The 19,475-nt window shown below is 49.6% G+C and overlaps 1 protein-coding gene across 1 annotated transcript in view; it reads right to left on the minus strand.

Annotated features, from left to right (window-relative positions):
• Sdk2 (sidekick cell adhesion molecule 2) overlaps nt 1-19,475 on the minus strand; it is a 280,717-nt gene that overhangs the window by 53,394 nt on the left and 207,848 nt on the right. Inside the window, exons 17-25 of the mRNA XM_075990014.1 lie at nt 16,976-17,157; nt 16,411-16,526; nt 8,494-8,689; nt 8,244-8,342; nt 7,636-7,827; nt 5,101-5,222; nt 4,670-4,779; nt 4,436-4,586; nt 1,003-1,240 (exon numbers count right to left, since the gene is read on the minus strand). Coding sequence (XP_075846129.1) covers nt 1,003-1,240; nt 4,436-4,586; nt 4,670-4,779; nt 5,101-5,222; nt 7,636-7,827; nt 8,244-8,342; nt 8,494-8,689; nt 16,411-16,526; nt 16,976-17,157 — 1,406 coding nt within the window. The remainder of the gene's footprint in view (nt 1-1,002; nt 1,241-4,435; nt 4,587-4,669; nt 4,780-5,100; nt 5,223-7,635; nt 7,828-8,243; nt 8,343-8,493; nt 8,690-16,410; nt 16,527-16,975; nt 17,158-19,475) is intronic.

Below are 19,475 nucleotides of genomic sequence, written 5' to 3' on the forward strand. Positions count from 1 at the left end.
GTCTCATGTAATGGCTTTGAATTCACTATGCTGCCAGGAACGATCCTGAACTTCTGATCCTCCTGCCTCGACCTCTCAAGTGCTGGGATTATAGGTTCCAATGGGCATGTCTAGTTTACGCTGGGGATGCAGTCTAGGAATTGGTAGGCAAACAAGCACGCTGCCAGCTGAATTGCATCCTCAGCCCTGCCCACCTCATTTTTGTCTGCTCAGACTAACTTTTTAAAATTAATTATTATTGTGTATGTCTGTGGTGGGTGTGTGTGCATGCCACAGTGTGTATTTGGAGGACACCACTGTAGCGTTAGCTGATTCCCCTTTTGCCATCATATGTATTCCTGAATCAAAGTCACCAGGCTTGTATGACAAGTGACTCTACTGGCTGAGCCATCTTGTCGTCTACCTTCACCTGGTTTTGATATGAATTATCACTGTGTAGCTAGGCTGGCTTTGAACTCAGTAATTCAGCCTACCCTGCTTCCAGAATAACTTTGGATGATCTTGCATTTCCAGTCAGTGAAGGAGGGCAAAGCTGGGGGATCAGTTAAAGCGTGTCAAGGAAAGCACACACACACAGACACATACACAGACAGACACACATACACACAAACACACACACAACCCCATAGGGCAGTGAACCACAAATTGAACAAATAAGGGTTGCCTGTAGATCAGGGTTCATAGTCTAGGAATGATAACACCTTCCTAGACTCCTAGGAGGTTTCATTTCTGGAACGTTCTGAGCTCAAACCCTTCTGTTGGGTGTTGGGGTTAAAGCTGGGTGGGGTGGGTTGTTTGGAAGCTAGTACTGCCTCACTGCCCCACTGACTCCCCCAGAGTGGAGCCTACCACAGGGAAGGGCAATACTGGAGGACCAAGGGGTATGGCAGGGTGCTCTGCCATGGGTGGAACACAGTGCTATCGATAGCTGCTTAAGCTGTCTGTAGAAATGGGTGCAGCGTGGCCTGCTCTTGGGCAGTCTCAAAAGAAGGGCAGTGGTACCTGACTCCCTGGTTCTGCCCACCACCGCCTGGCTCCAGGGCCCACTCCCGATGGCGTTGAAGGCCTGGACTTGGACGCGGTACTCCGTCCACTCCTCCAGGTCCTCAATGGTGTATTCCCGCTCCACTCGGTCTTGTACCATGTGGCTCAATGTCTTGCCGTGGCCGTCGGACCGGCTGTACTTGATCTTGTAGCCCACTGACTCAGGGTTGCCATTGTACTCCATTTCTGGGAGGGGCTGGGGAAAAGCAGGGGCAGAGAGATGAGGAGCTAGGAGGGAGACCACCCCGTATTCCCTCTTCCCCAGCCACCGGTTGAGCAGCCAGTGCCTCAAAGAGGTGCTATCCCTAAGCTGGGCTTGAGCTGGTAACACTGTTTCCATGTCCCTCTCCCCATCTGTCCCCTCTGGACTCCCACGAGAGGCAACACCTTTGTTCATTGTGCACGTGGTTGACGTGGTTGACTCATGTCCTTGCCCCGAGGCTGGCCCTTTTCGGCACGCTCAAAACCTGTCCGCCCAGTGTGCTGACTAACCGGACCCTTTGGCTCTGGCCGTCTTCCTGTTTAGCCCCCTTACTCAGATTGTCAACACACACTTTGTTAATTGCCTACAACACCTGGTCTTTGCTCATGCTGCCCTTCAGAGGAGGGAGACCGGGGTGAAGGCATCTTCATGTGGACAGGATGTGTGTCACTGCCAGGAAATTCTGCAATCCAGCAAACCTCAGTCTCTCCTGCTGGATCTCATCTTTCTCTTACTGGTTAGGGTCTCACCAAGGAGAACAGACAGGTTCTTTCCCTGGGTCACAGAGCTCAGTGGGAGAGGCCCTGCTTGCGGGTTCAAGGTGGGACGAATCTGGTAATGTTGGAGGTGGTGGAGGTGGGCCTTGAGCCTGAAGCAGATATCAGCTGAGAACTTGGCATCCACTCCTCAGAAACGGGTGTGTCTGCGGGCTTCTCTCTCCAATTTGCCTTCCCAGGATCCAAATGCCCACAGTCCTTAGTGTTCCACCTCCTAACCCACTTTATCCAATTCCTTCTAGCCTCCCCCTCGCCCACTCAGCCTTCTCTGGCCTCCATGTGCCTCTCCAGACACTTACTGACGTGAGCTAGAGATCATTAAGACGGAAATGGATGGGCCCAAGAGGCTGAGATGGGCCTGGCATGCGACTCCCCTACCAGCTAAGGAGAGGTAATGGGCCATGCACTGTTATGAGCCAAGTGGCTTCATAGCATGGCCGTTGATTTCCTGTCTCCCCGGAACCCCAGTCACCCACTCTCTAACTTTTATGTTTGGAAACCAACAGAGACAATTAAGGAGTAAGTGGGGTGTGTGTGTGTGTGTGTGTGTGTGTGTGTGTGTGTGATCAGCTGGCGGGGCACAGGGAAGAGCTGAAGTTGAGGTCACAAGAGGCCATATGTCCCACTTACACACTCACAGTGCCCTGGGCCACTAGGCTGTCCCCAGAGTGTTGTTCAGTGTCTGCCACCTGAAGAGGAGCCATAATTAATAACCCCTGTCCGTGGGGAACTTATGGTGCCAAGTCTTCTCACAGTCACCAGTTCCTTCTGGCACACCATACCACTCTGTGAGTGACAGCATGGCTCCCTGGTTCAGGGGTTTGTATCAGTTTACACAGCCAATGAGTGCTCTCTCTTTGAGCTACAGGGCGATGTATTGAGAGGGGCCACGGGAGAGCCACTGAGCGGGCTCTTCCTTTGCAAGGCTTCTGGGTGTCTGTCCCAAGGAGGATAGGGTGGCAGATGCCACCCTTGCTTTATTCTCATTCACTCCACAGGTTTCTGGGACTGCTGCCTGGGACTCCCACTGAGGTGCACGGTGCCAGTGTGGCATGAGGGGCACCACAGTGTTTGGTTCCTGGCTGTGAGAGGACAATGTCCTTGCTCAGTGGCCTGTGTTGTGTATTTGGGGGCTCAGTCTCTTGCTGTTAACTCAGGGAATGGGGGAGGATCCTGGGGAGGTTATGTGACCTCCTGCTTCAGTTTCTTTTTTTTCTTTTATTTTTAATGATTTATTTAACTTTATTTTATGTGCATTGGTGTGAAGGTGTCACATCTCGTGGAACTGCATTTTCAGACAGTTGTGAGCTGTCATGTGGGTGCTGGGAATTGAACCCGGGTCCTCTGGAAGAGAAATCAGTGCTCTTAACCGCTGAGCCATATCTCCAGCCCCCCTGCTTCAGTTTCTTTCTATGCAAAATTGGGACCAGCCTTACGCTTCTGTTGTGGTTTAATGAGAGTGTCTAAGGATAGGGTCTGAATAAAGTTCCTGTTCCGGAGGAAGCCACAGCACACCAGAAAGCTACTTCCTGCAGGTCACATTGTTGTGACCCTCCACGTCCAGCCCTGACCTGTGGGAGTGGCCCCTTCCCAGTCTCTACCCCAGCAGCAGGTGCCCATTTCCTGGCCATTTCTAAATCCTAGGTCCACTTTGTGGTTGCTGTGTGTCCACGGGCAAGCTCCTAACCTCTCTGAGCCTTAGTGTTCTTAGCTGTGAATTAGGATACGACTGCATCCTTCTCAATGTTCCTGGGAGGGGTCAATGGGGCAGAAAGTTTAAAATGCTTGGCATTTGGCAATACTTCTGGTGAACAGCATTTTATCCATCTTCCCAGCCGCCAGTGTGTGCAGGTACGCAAAGTGTGTGTGTGTGTGTGTGTGTGTGTGTGTGTGTGATTTCTCAGGAGTCACCTCACTTTGCTTTTTTATTTTATTTTATTGTGTTATTTTTGAGACAGGGTCTCTCACTAGGTATCCATGGCTGGCCTGGAACTCCCTCAGACTCACAGAGACCCATCTACACCTTTAATCCTAGGGTTAAAGATCTGTGCCACCATGGGCAATTTCCATTGTTTATTTATTTGTTTGGGGCAGTCTCTCACTGGCCTGAGACTTGACAGTAAGGAGAGGCTGGCTGGCCATCGAGCCCCAGGGACCCTCCTGTCTCTGCCTCCCCAGCACTGAGACTGCTAGCCCAGGTCGACGCTGGGGGCTGGAACTCAGATCCTCACGCCTGGAACTAGCTCTTGTAGACCAGGCTGGCCTCAAACTCACAGAGATCTGCCTGCTTTTGCCTCCCAAGTGCTGGATTAAAGGCATGCGCCACCAACATCCAGCACAACAAGCTCTTTGTAACTGGGTTACCTCCTCAACTCATACAGAGAATCTTATAGCTCTTTCCTCTCCTTTTGCCACAGTGAACTACTGGGCACCTTCCAGGTTAGTAAGGAAGAAATTTAAAATTATCAAAAACTACAAACCACACCATAACAGCAGCACCCCCTCAACCCAAAGTAAAGAGAAAGAATTATAGATATTCAGTCAGTGACCTCTTGGAGGTCACCGCATTGCAACAGTCCTGTGGGGACAGTCCTGTGAACAGCCTATCCCACTGCCCCCGAGGGAGCCTCACCATCCATCGGAGCCACAAGCTGGTCTCACTGGCTGTGCGTAGAGTCACATTGGCCGGGGCCATGTCTGGGGGAGCCTGGAGGGTCTGGATCTTCCTGGAAGGTTGACTGGGTGGGCTGGTGCCGACAATATTCACTTGGCGCATGCGGAAGCTGGGGTGGGGTAGAAGGAATGAGCAAGGTATGGAGGGGGTTGCCATCCCCCCCGCCCCCGTCCCTTCCCACCTGTGCCTTACCTGTAGTAGGTGAAGGGGTTAAGGTCCGGGACCTCCATGGAGCGTGCATCAGGCTCGTTGCTGAGTTGGTAGATCAGTAACCATTCCTCTCCCTCCCCGATCACGCCCACCTGGAGAAGGGAACCTAAGGCCTGTCCAACTTGCTGTGCTTGAGTGGGATGCTCTGGCTCCCCAACTTCCTAGCAGGCATCATTCCCACCCACGGAAGGTCTTAGTCTGAAAGCCACAACTGAGTGCAGGGTGGCTTGGAGTCTTCCTGCATCAGCGCCTCACAGCAGGCTGGGTGAATGCATTTTTAGGCCTGAATTCAAGACCAGCTGATAGACCAGATACCCGTAGCTTCAGTGGTCCCCCCCACCCCTTACAGGATCTTCACAGGGCCACCTGAGGCCTCCTGGGGAGGAGTCTGGGTCCCCTCCAGCAGGCTTTACCTGAGCTTCCACCACCCAGCGGGAGATGGATGTCTTCCCGTCGTAGCCAGGCCTGAACTGCAAAGTTACGGATCGTGGGCCGATGTTGGAAATGCCCAGGTTGGTGGGTGCCCCCGGGAGCTCTGGGAAGAAAGAGTAGGGTAGACAAAGTAAGAGGGTGGCCCCCTGGGAACAGGGCTCTGCAACAGGGAGGAATGGGAGCAGTTGGCTTTTCTTGGAGACATTTCAGGAGAAGCCCAGCCACGGCCTATCTGTGACACTGATTCTGTCTTACAGGTGCCGCATTCCTGTTGGGAGGCTGGGGCAGATCTGAGGGCACAGACTGCCTGGAGTTATGTGTGCCAAGGGCTTCCCTCGGAATGTTTGGCAATAAGCAAAGTGCCCACAAAGCTGCACAAATCAAGCTAAGCTCAGCATAATCATTTGGATCAGAATTGTCTCCCTCCGCACAATGCTGCAGCCCTCCATATCCTGTGATGCCTGGGGAGACGAGAAGGGCTGGGGCTGGGGCAAGCAGGAGGCAGCTTCTCTTTTCCAGCCAGGAGCTCAGGAGTTCTTGGGGCTCAGGAGGGACAGAAAGAATGCAGATTCTGCAGTGCATTTGAAGCTAGCCTTGGCTACATAGTGAGCCCAGGCCAATCGAGGCTATAGTGTGAGCCCCTGTATCGAAAACCCAACCAACCAACAAATGAAACAAATGAACAAAAGCACAAACCATCCACACACGTCAATTTGAATCTAACTCTTCCACCCACTTCCATTACAGACTGTATCTTTGATTGACAGGGTTTAGGATCACCATGGAGACAAGCCTCCATGCATGTGAATGAGTTTCTAGGTTGGGTGGGGTGGGGGGGTGAAGGGGGTGGCTGGAAGACCCGCCCTAACTGCAGATGGCATCGCTCCATAGCGTGTGATGTCCCACACAGATATCTACTAGTCTGGTCCTGGGCTGAGGTAAAAATAAAACAATCAAACAAACAAACAACCCCCCAAAACAGAGAGATGGAGCTGAGCACCAGCGCCATATGTCATGTCACCCCCGACCCCCCAGCTCCCAGATGCTATGTCACCTGCTATGAGCTCTTCCTGAAGTGACTTTCACTACATGACAGTTGAACCCTTGAACTGTGAGCCAAAATAGACCCTTTCTCCTTTAAGTTGTGTTAGTCAGGAGTCCTGTCACAGTTTCAAGGGGAGCTACTGACATAGCAATCTACCTCCCTCTTTATGTCCCAGAATAATGGTGACAGTAATCACCACATATGGTAGGGAGAGCTGCCCTGAGGAGGCATAGAAAGCCAGGAACTCAGGCCTGGGAAGTCCCACACAGATATCTACTAGTATTACAGATACATGTCATCACAGGGGACTGAAGGAGCCTGACGTGCCTTGGCCACCTCAGTAGGTAGGTCCAGGTCATCTGGGTGGGTCATGCAGGCACAGTCTTTCTGACCTGCATAGGACCACATGGTGATCTGGTACAACCTTGTATGTGTACAAATGGGGAAACTGAAGCCTGAAGATGATGCCTGATTTGTTTAGTGTTTGTATCTGGGGCTGAGATTATTCCCATCTTGTTCTACCACCCCACTGCCTGTCCACAAGTTGAAGTCCAGTGTGGGTAGTAAGAATTATCCCTTAGCATTGCTGTCTGGCAGGGAGTCTGTCTGCTATGGGGTGAGGAGTGCAGGGATTGAGAAGGTGGAGTCCTCCTAGTCCATCTATTGTGCTCAGGGCTGTGGGGAGGAGGACAGTGAGCCACACAGTCCTTCACCTAGGACTCAAGGTCATGGCATCCAAGTCTACTCAGGGGAGGACCCTGGGCTCATAGAGTCAAGCAAAGTAGAGAACCCTGTGGAAGGAATATCAACATTACCTCAAGACTGAGCCCCTTCAAGGGTAGAAATGATGGTCACACTAGTAATCCTAGAACTGGGAAGTCTGAGACAGGAGTACTACAAACTTTGAGGTCAGTATGGGTTGCATAGTAAGATTTTGTCCATAAAATAGACAGGAACCTTTGTGCACCGTCTGATGCTTGTAACGCCAGTTACTCAGTAGGCTACAGAATGGGACTCCTGTGAGTTCAATGCCAGCCTGCACTACAGAATGAGACCCTGTATAAAAAAATACCAACCAGCTACCTGCCAACCAATCCCCAGCCAACCAATCACCAACCAATTACCAACAAACCAATCAACCACCAACAAACTACCAACCACGAACCAACTAACCTCTAACCCATTAATCAACAACCAACCCACCAATTAATCCAGCAAACTACCAGCCAATCAGCAACCAACCAACCTACTAATCAACCAATTAACCACCAACCAACCAACAACAAACCAACCAACCAATCAGCAACCAACCCACCAACCAACCAAACATCAACCAACCAACCACCAATCAATCAATCACCAACCAACCAAACATCAACCAACCAACTAACCAACAAACCAGACAGACAGAGCCCCCTCTAGAACGAGTGCTCAGCAGAGCAGAGACAGGAATCCTGATGGGAGCACTCACCTGGAGGCACACCAGATGAGATGGTGGAGGCCGACACCTGGCCTTGGCCCTTGGAGGTCATAGCGGCCACCTCTATAGTGTAGGTGGTGAGTGCCGTGAGGCCTGTGACTCTGTACTCTAGGGTTACGTTGGGCAGGTAGTGGGTCACACGGGTATTGGTTCTATTGTACTCTTCCCAGGAGATCCGGTACCCTGGTGAGAGTCCACAGAGGTAGTGTGAGCTGGGTGGGGACTGAGCATTGTCCCTGACCCTTGTTCCAATTCTCACTCCTTCTTTAGCTTGGTGGTTTGGTTCATTCCAGGAGCAGAGGGAGCTAGGAGCTGCTGGTGTTATGCCTAAGGATTCAGGTGGAGTCTCAGTGGGATGTCCTGTGGGGCAGGGATTGCAGGCAGAGAGAGTTATGTATCGTGACAGACCTTTAAGGTCCTCTAAACTCTGAGGTCCTACAGAGTTGGGGAAGGGCCCTGAGAAGTGCTCAAAACAGAGTTGAGAGTGTGGCTCAGTGGGGAGGTCTGGATGGGAGCTGGCTGCAGGCAGGGGACAGACAGCTGATAACCCCGGCTCCCAACTGCCCCACCCTTGGTCTCAGGAGCATCAGCACGCCTACCTGTCAGTATGCCGTTCTTCTCCCCAGGCTCCTGCCAGCTGACCTTCAGCGAGGTGTCCAGGATGTCATTGAAGCTCAGGTGTCCCACCGGCCCAGGCACTGTCCCCAAAAGTGTCCCCCACCCACCAGTGCCCATTAGAGTCAGAACATGGCCACCCTTGGCAAGATGGCTGCTGTGTTCCAGGATGCTCAGGGACTTCCCAAGGGCCTGGGTTGGTGGGTGGGCAGAGCCGAGGCCCATGACACCTACCGTCCTCATGGGTGCGCACCAGCTGGGGGCTACTTCGGGGCCCATCTCCAGGCGTGGTGAAGCACAGCACCGAGGTGAAGTACTCTGTGAACTTTTTCAGACCGGACACGAAGCCCACATGGATGCTGTCTTGAAAGTTGGGCCTGGCAGTCACCATGGTAACCTCCTCTTCTTGGGTTGGCTCCCAGGCAATCAGCTGAGGAGAAACCGGAAGAATGTTCTAGAAAAAGTGAAGCTCCCTCCCCATAGGTCAGGCCAATGGACACTGTTCCTGGGGCCACTCATCCCAGGGAAGAGAGAAGTAAGACAGGTCACCCTGTGTGCATTCTGATGCTATGGGTGTCTTAGTCCCTGACTCCAGGCAAGACATGGATGGTACTGGCTGTTTCCCTTAGGGACCTGCCACCCATTCTCCAAGTTATCCGACAAGGGAGGTATTTCACCAGAACCATTTCCGTGACCCGAAGACTGGGCACAGAACCCGAGCCAGAGACCCATTAGTTCCGAAATTCCTCCCAAGTGACTACGGCAGAACACTTCACCAGGGGAAGCTCTCCTAAGCCTGGAGCCCTGGGTGACCATGCAGGTCGCACATCCACAAAGCCACCCCTTTAGTGCAAAGACAAGGAACTTGAGGCTCAGAAGGGCCCAGTCACTTGCCCTCTATCACACAGCGGGGGGGGGGGAGGGGAAGCTGAGGATCTGCAGTTGCCACCCCTGTTTTTCCACTGGCCAGTTTCCCACGGGGTTCTCCGAGGTCTGACGTCACAGCTGTGTCAGTCACTACCGTCTTACACTTGTTCCAGGTCAGGCTGTCAATCTCATATTTCACCCAGAGGTGAGGAGATGGCAAGGGAGCCCATCTGGACCCCCACTGCATTCTCTCCTGTCTCCCTGTGTATTTTCCTTCCAGCCTTGGATAGCCTGCCTCTTCTCCCCCTCATCCCGCGCCCGCCCCTCCTCTCCTGCACTCTTACCTCCTGCTCTTGTTTCCTGAGCCCTTCATCTGTCTCCAACAATGGCAGCTGGTCCCAGAGATTTCCTCATTTATTTGAAGTTGATTAAATAGCAATTAATGGTGAAAAGCTACACTCGAGGAGTTTTAATAAGCATGGTATTTATAGATATAAAACAATACCACGCCAATGTCTCCTGATTAACTCGCACCCGTAACAATGCTTAATCTTCTCCTTTTCAGGGCCGGATGTTTATAAAGGATGTTTTGAAATTTAATTGGTATTGTGAAAAGATAGCCTATAGCAAGTTAATTAGACACTAATTAGACCCTAAAAATACTAATCAGAAATACTAAGTGGCATTTAATAAGTATGTTAAATATCCTCTTTATTTTAGTTATCTTGTTTCATAGCAATTAAATTGCCCAACTTCTTTGGAGTAGATGAAGAAATGAGTTTAATGTTTTAATTTAATTTAATTAATGTAAATTTGAATTAATTATGCTGTTGGAATTAATTGTGTGGTGTGTTCCCCAGCAAGTGTAAAATTTGGGTAAATATTATTTTATTGGGCTTAAGCTCATTACAATCACTACCATTTTAAACAAAATAAAGGAAAAAGAGTTTCTTTACAGATGTCTTAAAATAGTATCTCTGGGTCTTGTCCACAAAAAATGACTCGTGGGGATGAGTACGAGGCAAAGGAAGTGTGGTTCTGTGACCGACCATATTAACTTTCCCCTAGTTCCACATCTGAGACCCCAAATGGCAGCAGGGCCAAGACATCCCGAGACAGCTTTGTCAGATACGTATATTACAGGGGCATGGAACTGTAGGGTCACAAAGTTCCCCAGATTTCTTGGCGTTGTGATTTGGATATAAAGTACCCCATCCTCCTGCCCAAAGGCTCATGTGTTGAAGGTTTCTTTCCTGGCTGGTGGGGCCAATTATTGGAAGGTGATTTATTAATAAATGCTCTTATATAATCCGTGGGTTAATCCACTGATGAATTCACGGAGCAGGGCCAAACAAGTCAACCAACCTGCCTGCCTTCCCTCCCGCCTTCCTTTTCTCAGTGTGTATGACGTGTATGTGTGCAAACGTGAGCGTGGGCTTGAGCACGCCACAGCACACACGTGGAGTTCAGAGGATGGCCTCAGGGGTCCTCCCTTGCCTTCTCGTTTGCTTGAGACAGTCTCTCCTGTTGTTCACTTCTGCGTGGGCCAGGCTGGCTGGTCTGCCAGCTGCTCGAGGCCCGTTTGCTCTGCCTCCCTTCTCCTAGTAGGGTATGCTGAGCTTACAGATGTGAGTTGTGACTGTGTCCAGCTTCTCACTTCTGTTGTAAACTCAGGTTGTTGGGCTTGTATGGCAAGTGAGTCCCCGGCCCAAGGCTGATTTTCTTAAAAACTGTTTTGTGGATTTGACTTTGCAGCCATGTAAATATCGTACATGATTATAGGATGAAATTAAATTAAAAAAATCAATCCCTGAAAATCAAAACTCACATGAAACCGATGGACCTAGTAGGGTATTGAGCTGTGGAAAAAACTACAGCAAGGGAGACTCTTTGAAAAAGACCAGAGCAGAGCTGTGTGAAGTGTGGCCCTCATGGGTAATATCCAAAGACTATAAAAGATGCCAAGAACTTGAAGCTGTTTGTCAGTAGTTTCACACCCCCATCACTGTTCTGAAGCTATTGGGTCTGCGGGATGAGGGAGCCGGTTCCAAGCAATCTGTGCAAGAACTGGACTTTTTACTGTGGACAGAAAAGTTGCAAACAAAAGACCAATGACTTGTGAGAAAACTTGCAATCTTGATGTTGAATGGAAACTATCAATACCTGCCCTCCCCCTTTTGAGACCAGATTTTATGCAGCCTAGGTTGTCCTTGAACTTGCGATGTGGCAGAGAGTGACCTTGAACCTCCGATCCTCCTACTACCTCCACAGTCTGAGTGTTAGTGCTACAGGTGCTATCCTGCCTGAATTCCGTGGTGTTGTGAGATGGAACCCAGGGCTTTCTGCATGCCAGGCAAACACTGCCAACAGAGCCACGTCTCCAGCCCCAGCGGTGTGCTCTTTATTTAAAATTATCTCCCTGCTGTCAACTAACAGAGTCTAGAAACAATATTATCTTTGAAGCAAGAAACACTCCGAGTAGTCACATCACGGTATCTATTATTTCTGTCTCAAGCGATCTAGAGTTCCTTGGGAAAATGTCTGACCCCCAGGTACAGCGAAGACATTTTTATTTTCCCCTGGGCTGGGGATTGAACCTAGGGACTCATATATGCTAGGCTATGTCCTAATTCTCTCTTCACTTTTCATTTTGAGACAGGGACTCACTGACTTGGTCAGTTTTGCCTTATCGTAGGGTTTATTTTTCCTCCCCTTAGCACTTGACAGGAGCTGAGTCATCTGGAAAGGAACCCCAACTGAGACAACACCTCCGTCAGATTGGCCAGTAGCTCACTGTGGGCAGTGCCACTCCTGGGCAGGAGGTCCTAGCTGTATAAGAAAGCAGGATGAGCAAGCCTCGGAGAGCAAGCCAGTAAGCAGCACTCCTCCATGGCCTCTGCTTCAGTTTCTGCTTCCAAGTTCGGCTCTGGCTTCCCTCAGTGATGGTATGCTGAATAAAGCCTTTCTTCTCCAGTTGGCTTTCTGGTCATGGTCTTTAGCACAACAACAGAAAGCAGACTGGGACAGCCTTGAACTCACAGCTCAGGCAGTCCTGGACCAGTGGCTTTTCTGCCTCAGCCTCCCCACATGGATGGGATGACAGGCTCTCACTGCCAACCCTGGCAACCTTTGTATGTAAATTTCATATACATTTATATAGCTTGAAGTATCTTGTCATCCCAGCCAGTCAGGCAGCCATCAGAGACTCCTGGGACCATGCTGAAAGACTCAGAAGCCAACTTGAAGCGGCCAGTGATCATTTGGCAACAGTAGGGATAATAACCACAGTGGATTGGAGCATAGCAGATGTGTTTAAAAATTCTTAAGTATATAACAACATCACTGAAAGCAAAATGGAGCCAAAGACACCCCCTTCAACCCAAACTTAACTGTCGCCTTAGAAGATGCTGGGGAACTACTTTATAATACTGAGAATAGAGAAGCCATGGAAAAGAATGGGGTTTTTAAAATATTTTCCTAATATAGAAAACTGACTAAGAGAACCATTATCTTCTTTCCTTTTTTTCTCTTGATTTCCTTCCCTCCCTTTCTCCCCCTCCTTCCTGGAGGCATCTCAGCTAATCAAGAAGAAAAGACGGTATTGTCTTCACCCTCATTTTATAACTCCTACTAAAATCATAAACCCTACAAGGGCTGTCTGTGGCCACCAAGTTCACGATTAAAGAGACAATCAAACTTTGCACCTTCTGATGTCAACACACAGCACCATTTGGGGGACCCCCACCTCCCTGCAAAAAAAGGGTAATCAAACAAACTCAAATCCAATTGGCCACTAGTTCTACATTCCAATTTACTGCAGACATGGTACTCAGAGGAACGTATTAAATGACCCCACAGGGAGGCAATCAGCAAAATCCAGGCCTGTGGAAAATTCATTGGATGAATGACTAAGTTTCTTCGCCAAATAAATCTGGTGGGAGAGAGTGAGGGAGGGGGAGAGAGAGAGAGAGAGAGAGGGAGGGAGGGAGGGAGGGAGGGAGGAAGAGAGAGGGGGAGACTCTAAGCTCAATGGAGACTTAAACCCTTAACCAACAGCAACTGGGTAGCCTTCATCTCCATCCAGGGATATAAAAACCAACCAGCAGCAGGAGTTGGCTAAGAGATCATCATAGAAATCCAAAGGCTGTAGCAATGGGATGGATGACATTTTGGGGCATGGTAATATAGTCAATGTGAATTTATTTTTTAATAGAGAGACCTTGTATAGAAGCTTTCTCTCCAAGAACATTTAGTGATGATGCCACCAGCTGCCTGGGATTCACTTCAGCTAGTTTCCCTGGACGGGCTAAGGCAGTGGTTCTCAACCTGTGGGTTGTGACCACAAAGGGATCATGTATCAGTTATCTTGCATATCAGATATTTACATTGCAATTCATAACAGTAGCAACATTCCAGTTATGAAGTAGCAATGACATAATTTTATGATTGGGGGTCACCACAACATGAGGAACTGTGTTAAAGAATGGCAGTATTGGGACATAGAGGACCACTGGTCGACGGGCTAGGAGAATCTGAGAGGCACAGGGACAAAGCTGACTGTGACTTGGTCACGTTGAAGCTGGAGAAGGGTGTTAGGTACTCATTTGACTCTTTCCCCAACTCTTGTAGATGTTCAAACATTCTAATAATTTAAAGGAGGGAACCTATATTATTGTGTGTCTAAGAGACAACCATGGCAACCCCATAGATTTCTGAAGGCTGAAAAAGCAGAGAGAAAAGATCTTCACTTCTATTCTCTTGTACTCTGAAAATATAAAGTTGTAGGTATCATTTTACAGTTAGATACAGAGTTGAGGATGTAGCTCAGTTGGTTGAGTGCTTCCCTAGAATGCTGGAAGCTCTGGGTTCAATCTCCAGCACTTCATAAGCCAGATGTGATGGTACATACTGTAATCCTAGGACCTGGAAGTGGGGGCAGGAGGATCAGAAGTTCAAAGTCACCCTTGTTTGTATACTGAATATAAGGCCAGAGCCTCAGCTACATGAGCCTCCATTGATCGGTCTGCTGTCTGTCTACCTATCATTTTTTTTTTTCGAGACAGGGTTTCTCTATAGCTTTGGAGCCTGTCCTGGAACTAGCTCTTGTAGACCAGGCTGGCCTCAAACTTACAGAGATCCGCCTGCCTCTGCCTCTCTAGTGCTGGGATTAAAGGCGTGCGCCACCACAGCCCAGCATTCATGATTTGTTTTATAATGCTATGTGTGTGTATGTGTGTGCCCATATGAGTTTATGTGCACCACAAGGATGCAGGTGCTTGCAGAGGCCAGAGGGTATCAGATCCCTCGGAGCTGGATTTAAGAGGCAGCTGTGAGATGCTACATTGGTGCTGGGAGCTGAATCTTGGTCCTCTGCAAAAATGGCGATTGCTCTTAACTACCGAGCCACCAATCCAACTCCATATTTTTAATGTAAGAAAAAGCATGGCTGTGGGTTCAAGCTGTGCTCTCTCAGCCATGTACAACCTGTGAACAATGACTTCTCCCCCATGACTCAGTTTCTTCCTCTAGGAAGTGAGGTGATGATCATAATGCTTAAATCTTCAGGGTCTTGCATGAGAGAATGAATGAAGTATGTAGCTGGTTGCCTGGTATTGGGTATGCCCCCATCAGTATGATGTCCTGTTACCATCTCATGAGCTCCTGAGCTCAACATATCAGTCAGCTGGTGGCCATTGGCCTATACCGCACAGTTCCTGAGCACAGGGATGGGATGAGCCTGGGATCAATCAGGATTGGGGGCTTCTGCATTGTCTTCTTGTTCTGGGTCACTGCAGGCCATTGCTCTCGTTGTCCTGGCCACTTGGTGGCCTTCCAGCCCTCCGGGAGCTTTTTGCCTTGGAAGTTGGTAGCTCATCCCTCCCACACGTAGAATAAAACTTCTGCTTAGGTTTGGCAGTCAGAAGCTTAATTGTTCCCAGCTCGGCCTCTGTGCTCCATAGCCATGCAGACCTCTTCCCTCCCCTGAGTCCCAATTAGCAGCCTTTTCCGGCCAGTCAGCAACTGTAAGCTTGGGCTGCAGCCCCTATCCCAGAAAGACTCTTTTTGGCCCGTGCTCTCCGCCTTTGTGGAAGTGCGAGCGTTGTGGCCCACTGGTTCCAGCCCTGGTCCCTAGGTTGCTCCGAGTACAAGAAGAACATTCTTTTTGCAAAACAATTGCCTTTCCTTCTTCTCCTGCTTCCTAACCTCACAGTCACAATGGTGCAGGCATTTGTCCTACAGATGATCTTGGCTGTGGCACATGCGCAGCCTCGGTGCAGGGGTTTTGAGGATATGGCAACTATCACCTTGAAATCACTGAGAGCCGCAGCTCAAACCCAGAGTCTGTAGTTTTCTCTCCTTTCCCCTGGCTTCTCAGCACCTTAAATTCCTGGCTTGTTTTTTCACCCCTGGAAATGAGCATGTGGCATCTGTCTACCTGCCCCCGAGTGCTGAGGGCAAGCGCCCCCTCTTTCAAATGTGGAGTTTGCCCTGTGCTATGTGGTATGTCCTCAGTTCTCTCAGAGGAAAGCAGGCCTCCATGCAGGAGGACAAGAGGATTCCAGGCCTGGGATGCAGGACAGGATGTCTGAGAAGTCTGGATGCCCAGCACTTAAACCAGCCAGAAAACCAACTAGCATCGGAATGCTTCTATTGCTGGCTGGATTGCGCCTGTGCTGACTTCACACGTCAAAGTTCTAAGCCTGACTCCCCGAGGGTGGCTGTGTTTGGAACTTGGACTTTTAAAGGGCTGCTTGAAGTTAAGTGAGGCCATCAGGGACAGACCCTAATCCAGAGTGACTGGTACTCTTGCAAGAAGAGAGAATGAGGCACGGACACTCATGAGGATATAAGGAGCGGGCGTGACATTCACACCAAAATCCAAGACATCAATCAGCAAGAGGCAAGCTGGGATTTTTAGTCCACGTCTGCCTGAGTCCTAATCCCACGCCTTTGTCCCACACTGTGTATGGGGTCACGGATGGCCCATGGAGACTTGCCTGGCAGGTGGTATGTGGGAGCCACACCATAGTGGTAAGGAGGGATGGCTGCATTGTTCTAATGGACTATGGCTCTGTGCAGGTGTACAGGCCTTGTTTGTGGCTGGAGTTTACTGAGGACAGCCTCTTTCTGGGGGTCTGCTTTTATTTTTGACCTCTACCTGTGGGAGTCTGGTTTTAGAAACCCACAGTGAACCACTGATTTTCTCTGGAGCCCCCACTTCTCCCTTCTTTTACCTTGAGTCCACTAGAGTCCTTTTGAAGGATAAAAGAGACCCTCACCTACCTTGTAGCCCTGGTTGATACCATTGATGAATTGGGGACTGGGGGCATTCCAGGTGAAGCGGATGGTCGTGGAATTGGTGGCTTCTGCATGCACGTTTCCTGGGGGCACCGTGGGAACTATAGGAGATCAAGAGATTGGCTGGAGTTAAGGGGCTGCCTGGCCATCTTGTCCAGATGGTAAAGGATACAGACAATGCTTGACCAAACCAAAGCTCCTCTTCCTCTCCTACTTCCCGGATTAATTCAAATTCAATACATTTGTCTGGGTCACCTCCCAAGCTGTCTTGTGATCCAGTTAAAGGTGAAGCATCACAGAAGGTGCCTCTGCCTCTTTCCACATGACTCCTAACCACTCTCTTCCTCTCTGCCATCTGCCCTGTGGGATCCAGGCAGGGTGGGGGAGATGACATCAAGCACCATGATCAAGGCCCAGGCGAAGTCAACAACTTGGACTGAGGTATTCATGACTGGACACATGGATGGCCCAGCAGGCATGCAGGCCGACAGGCCGGGGGACCTGGAAAAAGGGACACACCTGCTCTTGCATGGCCCCTTTCCCCACCCACCTCCCTGCAGTGTCCACTCGGTGACTTTGCTGCTGTAGACGCCCAGCCCGGCGCTGTTGTAGGCGGCCACCTCGATCTCATAATTGGTCCAGATGATGAGGTCCTCCAGCAACAGGTTGTTGACGTCAGCATCCGTGATGTTCTTAAACTGGTACCCAACAGGTAGCCCAGCCAGGCAGTATCTGAAGGAAGAGGGGAAAGTGGGTTGAGTCGGCCTGCAGACTTGTCTGCAGCAAACTGCCCAGAGCGGTGCTGTCTGCTAAAACGTCCTATGATTCCGGGAGCTCTCCATCAATAGGCTGTGTCTGGGCTGTCTAATAGGGTCACCACTAGAGGTCATGGCTGTTGGCTACGTGACATGGGTTTGGTGCCAATGAGGAATGGATTTGACTTTGGTGCAGTTTTGTTTTGAGTCACGACAGTTGACTGCTCCCTACCTTGCTGGATAGTACAGGTCTAGAGAGCGTGTTTAATCATGTAGCCCAGGACACCTGGCCTCAAACTATGCATCTGAGGGTAACCTTGAACTCCGAATCCTCTCCCCCATCTTGCCCTCTCCCCAGTGCTGAGACTACAGATTTGCACACCATACCCAGTCTTTGTGATGCTAGGTATCAAATTCAGGATTTCATGCATGCTAGTTGATTCGAATCAGCTGAGCCTCAAACATCCCTTACCCCTGGGACATTCTTTTTGCTGGGTTTGGGAGACATGGATAAGATTGCCAGCCAGGGAGGCTGAGAGTCTCTGGGGAAGGTGTCATGGGTGTTAGCTTTTGGGGATCATGGCCAGGAAAGCACTCCTCAAATTTAGCTCATTCTCTTTCTTTGCCTGGTACAGTAGTTCCTTGGCTGAGAGGGACTGAGAACCCCCCAAGGCTACTGACCTCCTCATATCTACCTTCTACTGCAAAGCAACCATGGCAAAGGAGGGGATATCAGCAAGAAATGTGGGGTGCTCTGCATGGACAGGGAACTAGTCCTAGTAAGACCTATTTTGGGGTCTAACAGTTGCAAAATCAGAGCCCCCCAAAGTGTTTTTATGCACGGACAGGGAACTAGTCCTAGCAAGACCTATTTTGGGGTCTAACAGTTGCAAAATCAGAGCCCTCCAAAGTGTTTTTATGCATCCCAAAACGCCAGAGCTGGTATGTTCTAGGCCTTAGCATGAAATAGTACAACCCAGAGGCTCATTAGAACACAGACTGCTTGGCCATCCTCTTAGCTGCCCAGTGAAAATGTCTTGGGCACAGACTTGACAATCAGAGTCTGCCCAGTGCTCAGATAGTGCTGACCTTGTTGAGTTAGGGACCATAGGATCAGCCCCAAACCATAGCAAAAGCAACCAGTCTTGGGACAGCCAGAGACATGGCCTTTTCTAACTGTGGGGCCCTCCAGCACCCAGGGATATTGATGTGAAAGGAAGAGGCACAGGGAAGGCAATTTGCAGCCAGCCCATTACAGACTACAGATAGGTATTTCTAGTAACTACAAATCCCAAGGTAATTAAAAAATTATTATCAAATTAAAAAATATGTATATAAATGTTTTTGCATGTACGCATGTCTGTCTGTGCATCGTGTCTGTGTTTGGGGCCCAGGGAGACCCAAAGAGGACATTAGATCCTTACAGATGGTGTGTGCTGCCATGAGGATGCTGGGAATTGAACCTGGGTCCTTTGGATGAGCAGTCAGTAAGCACACTTAATCACTGAGCTATCTCTTCAGCCCCCAAAAATTATTCAAAAATTTTTATTTGTGTTGGGGGGACATGCCCATACCATAGCACACTTGTGGAGGTCAGAGGACAATCTGTAGTAGGAACTGTTTTTCTCTCTCCAATCCCGGGGATTGAACTCAGATCCTTAGGCTTGGCAGCAGACGTCACCACTCACTGAACTATTTGAATTTAGGTGTATTTTACTCTGGTTGGCTCCTATGCTTTCTTTTAGGTTCCTAGTGAAACAGTTCTCAGCCAAATGCAAAGCTTAGAAGTACACAGAACCAGCCTTTGTGTTCAGCAAGAACCAGAGATATAACTTTCTCCTTTCAGCCAATTCTTTCCCCGTCAATTTTTCCACTCGAGTTCCATCTGGCTGACGTGTTCAGCCTTTGGCTATTGTGACGCCACCACCGTCATCTACAAAGTTCCTATTGAGAACTGTGCAGATGAAGTCCAGACAGAAGTTGCAAAAAAAAATAATCTCATAATGTTTTAAATAAGTTTTGATTTTATGCTGAGACCCATTCAGAGTTAGCCTTGCCACACGTGGTCCATGCGCTGGGCACACCTTATTCTAAAGTCAGGCCTGCAGCAGACCGTTATGAGCTGTATGGGCATAGTCAACTCTTTCTCCCTGTCTGCTCCCACATCAGCCCTGCCCCACGGCAGCGTTGTCTTTCACGCAGCCTTGAAGGAATTAAACTTTACCCTTGTTCAGCCCTTCCTGCTAGTTTCCAAGGCTACCGCTCCGCTGTCCATTCTTCTACCGTTCTGGTGCA

Source organism: Microtus pennsylvanicus, chromosome 11 (assembly GCF_037038515.1).
Source record: "Microtus pennsylvanicus isolate mMicPen1 chromosome 11, mMicPen1.hap1, whole genome shotgun sequence".
NCBI classification, from domain to species: domain Eukaryota; kingdom Metazoa; phylum Chordata; class Mammalia; order Rodentia; family Cricetidae; genus Microtus; species Microtus pennsylvanicus.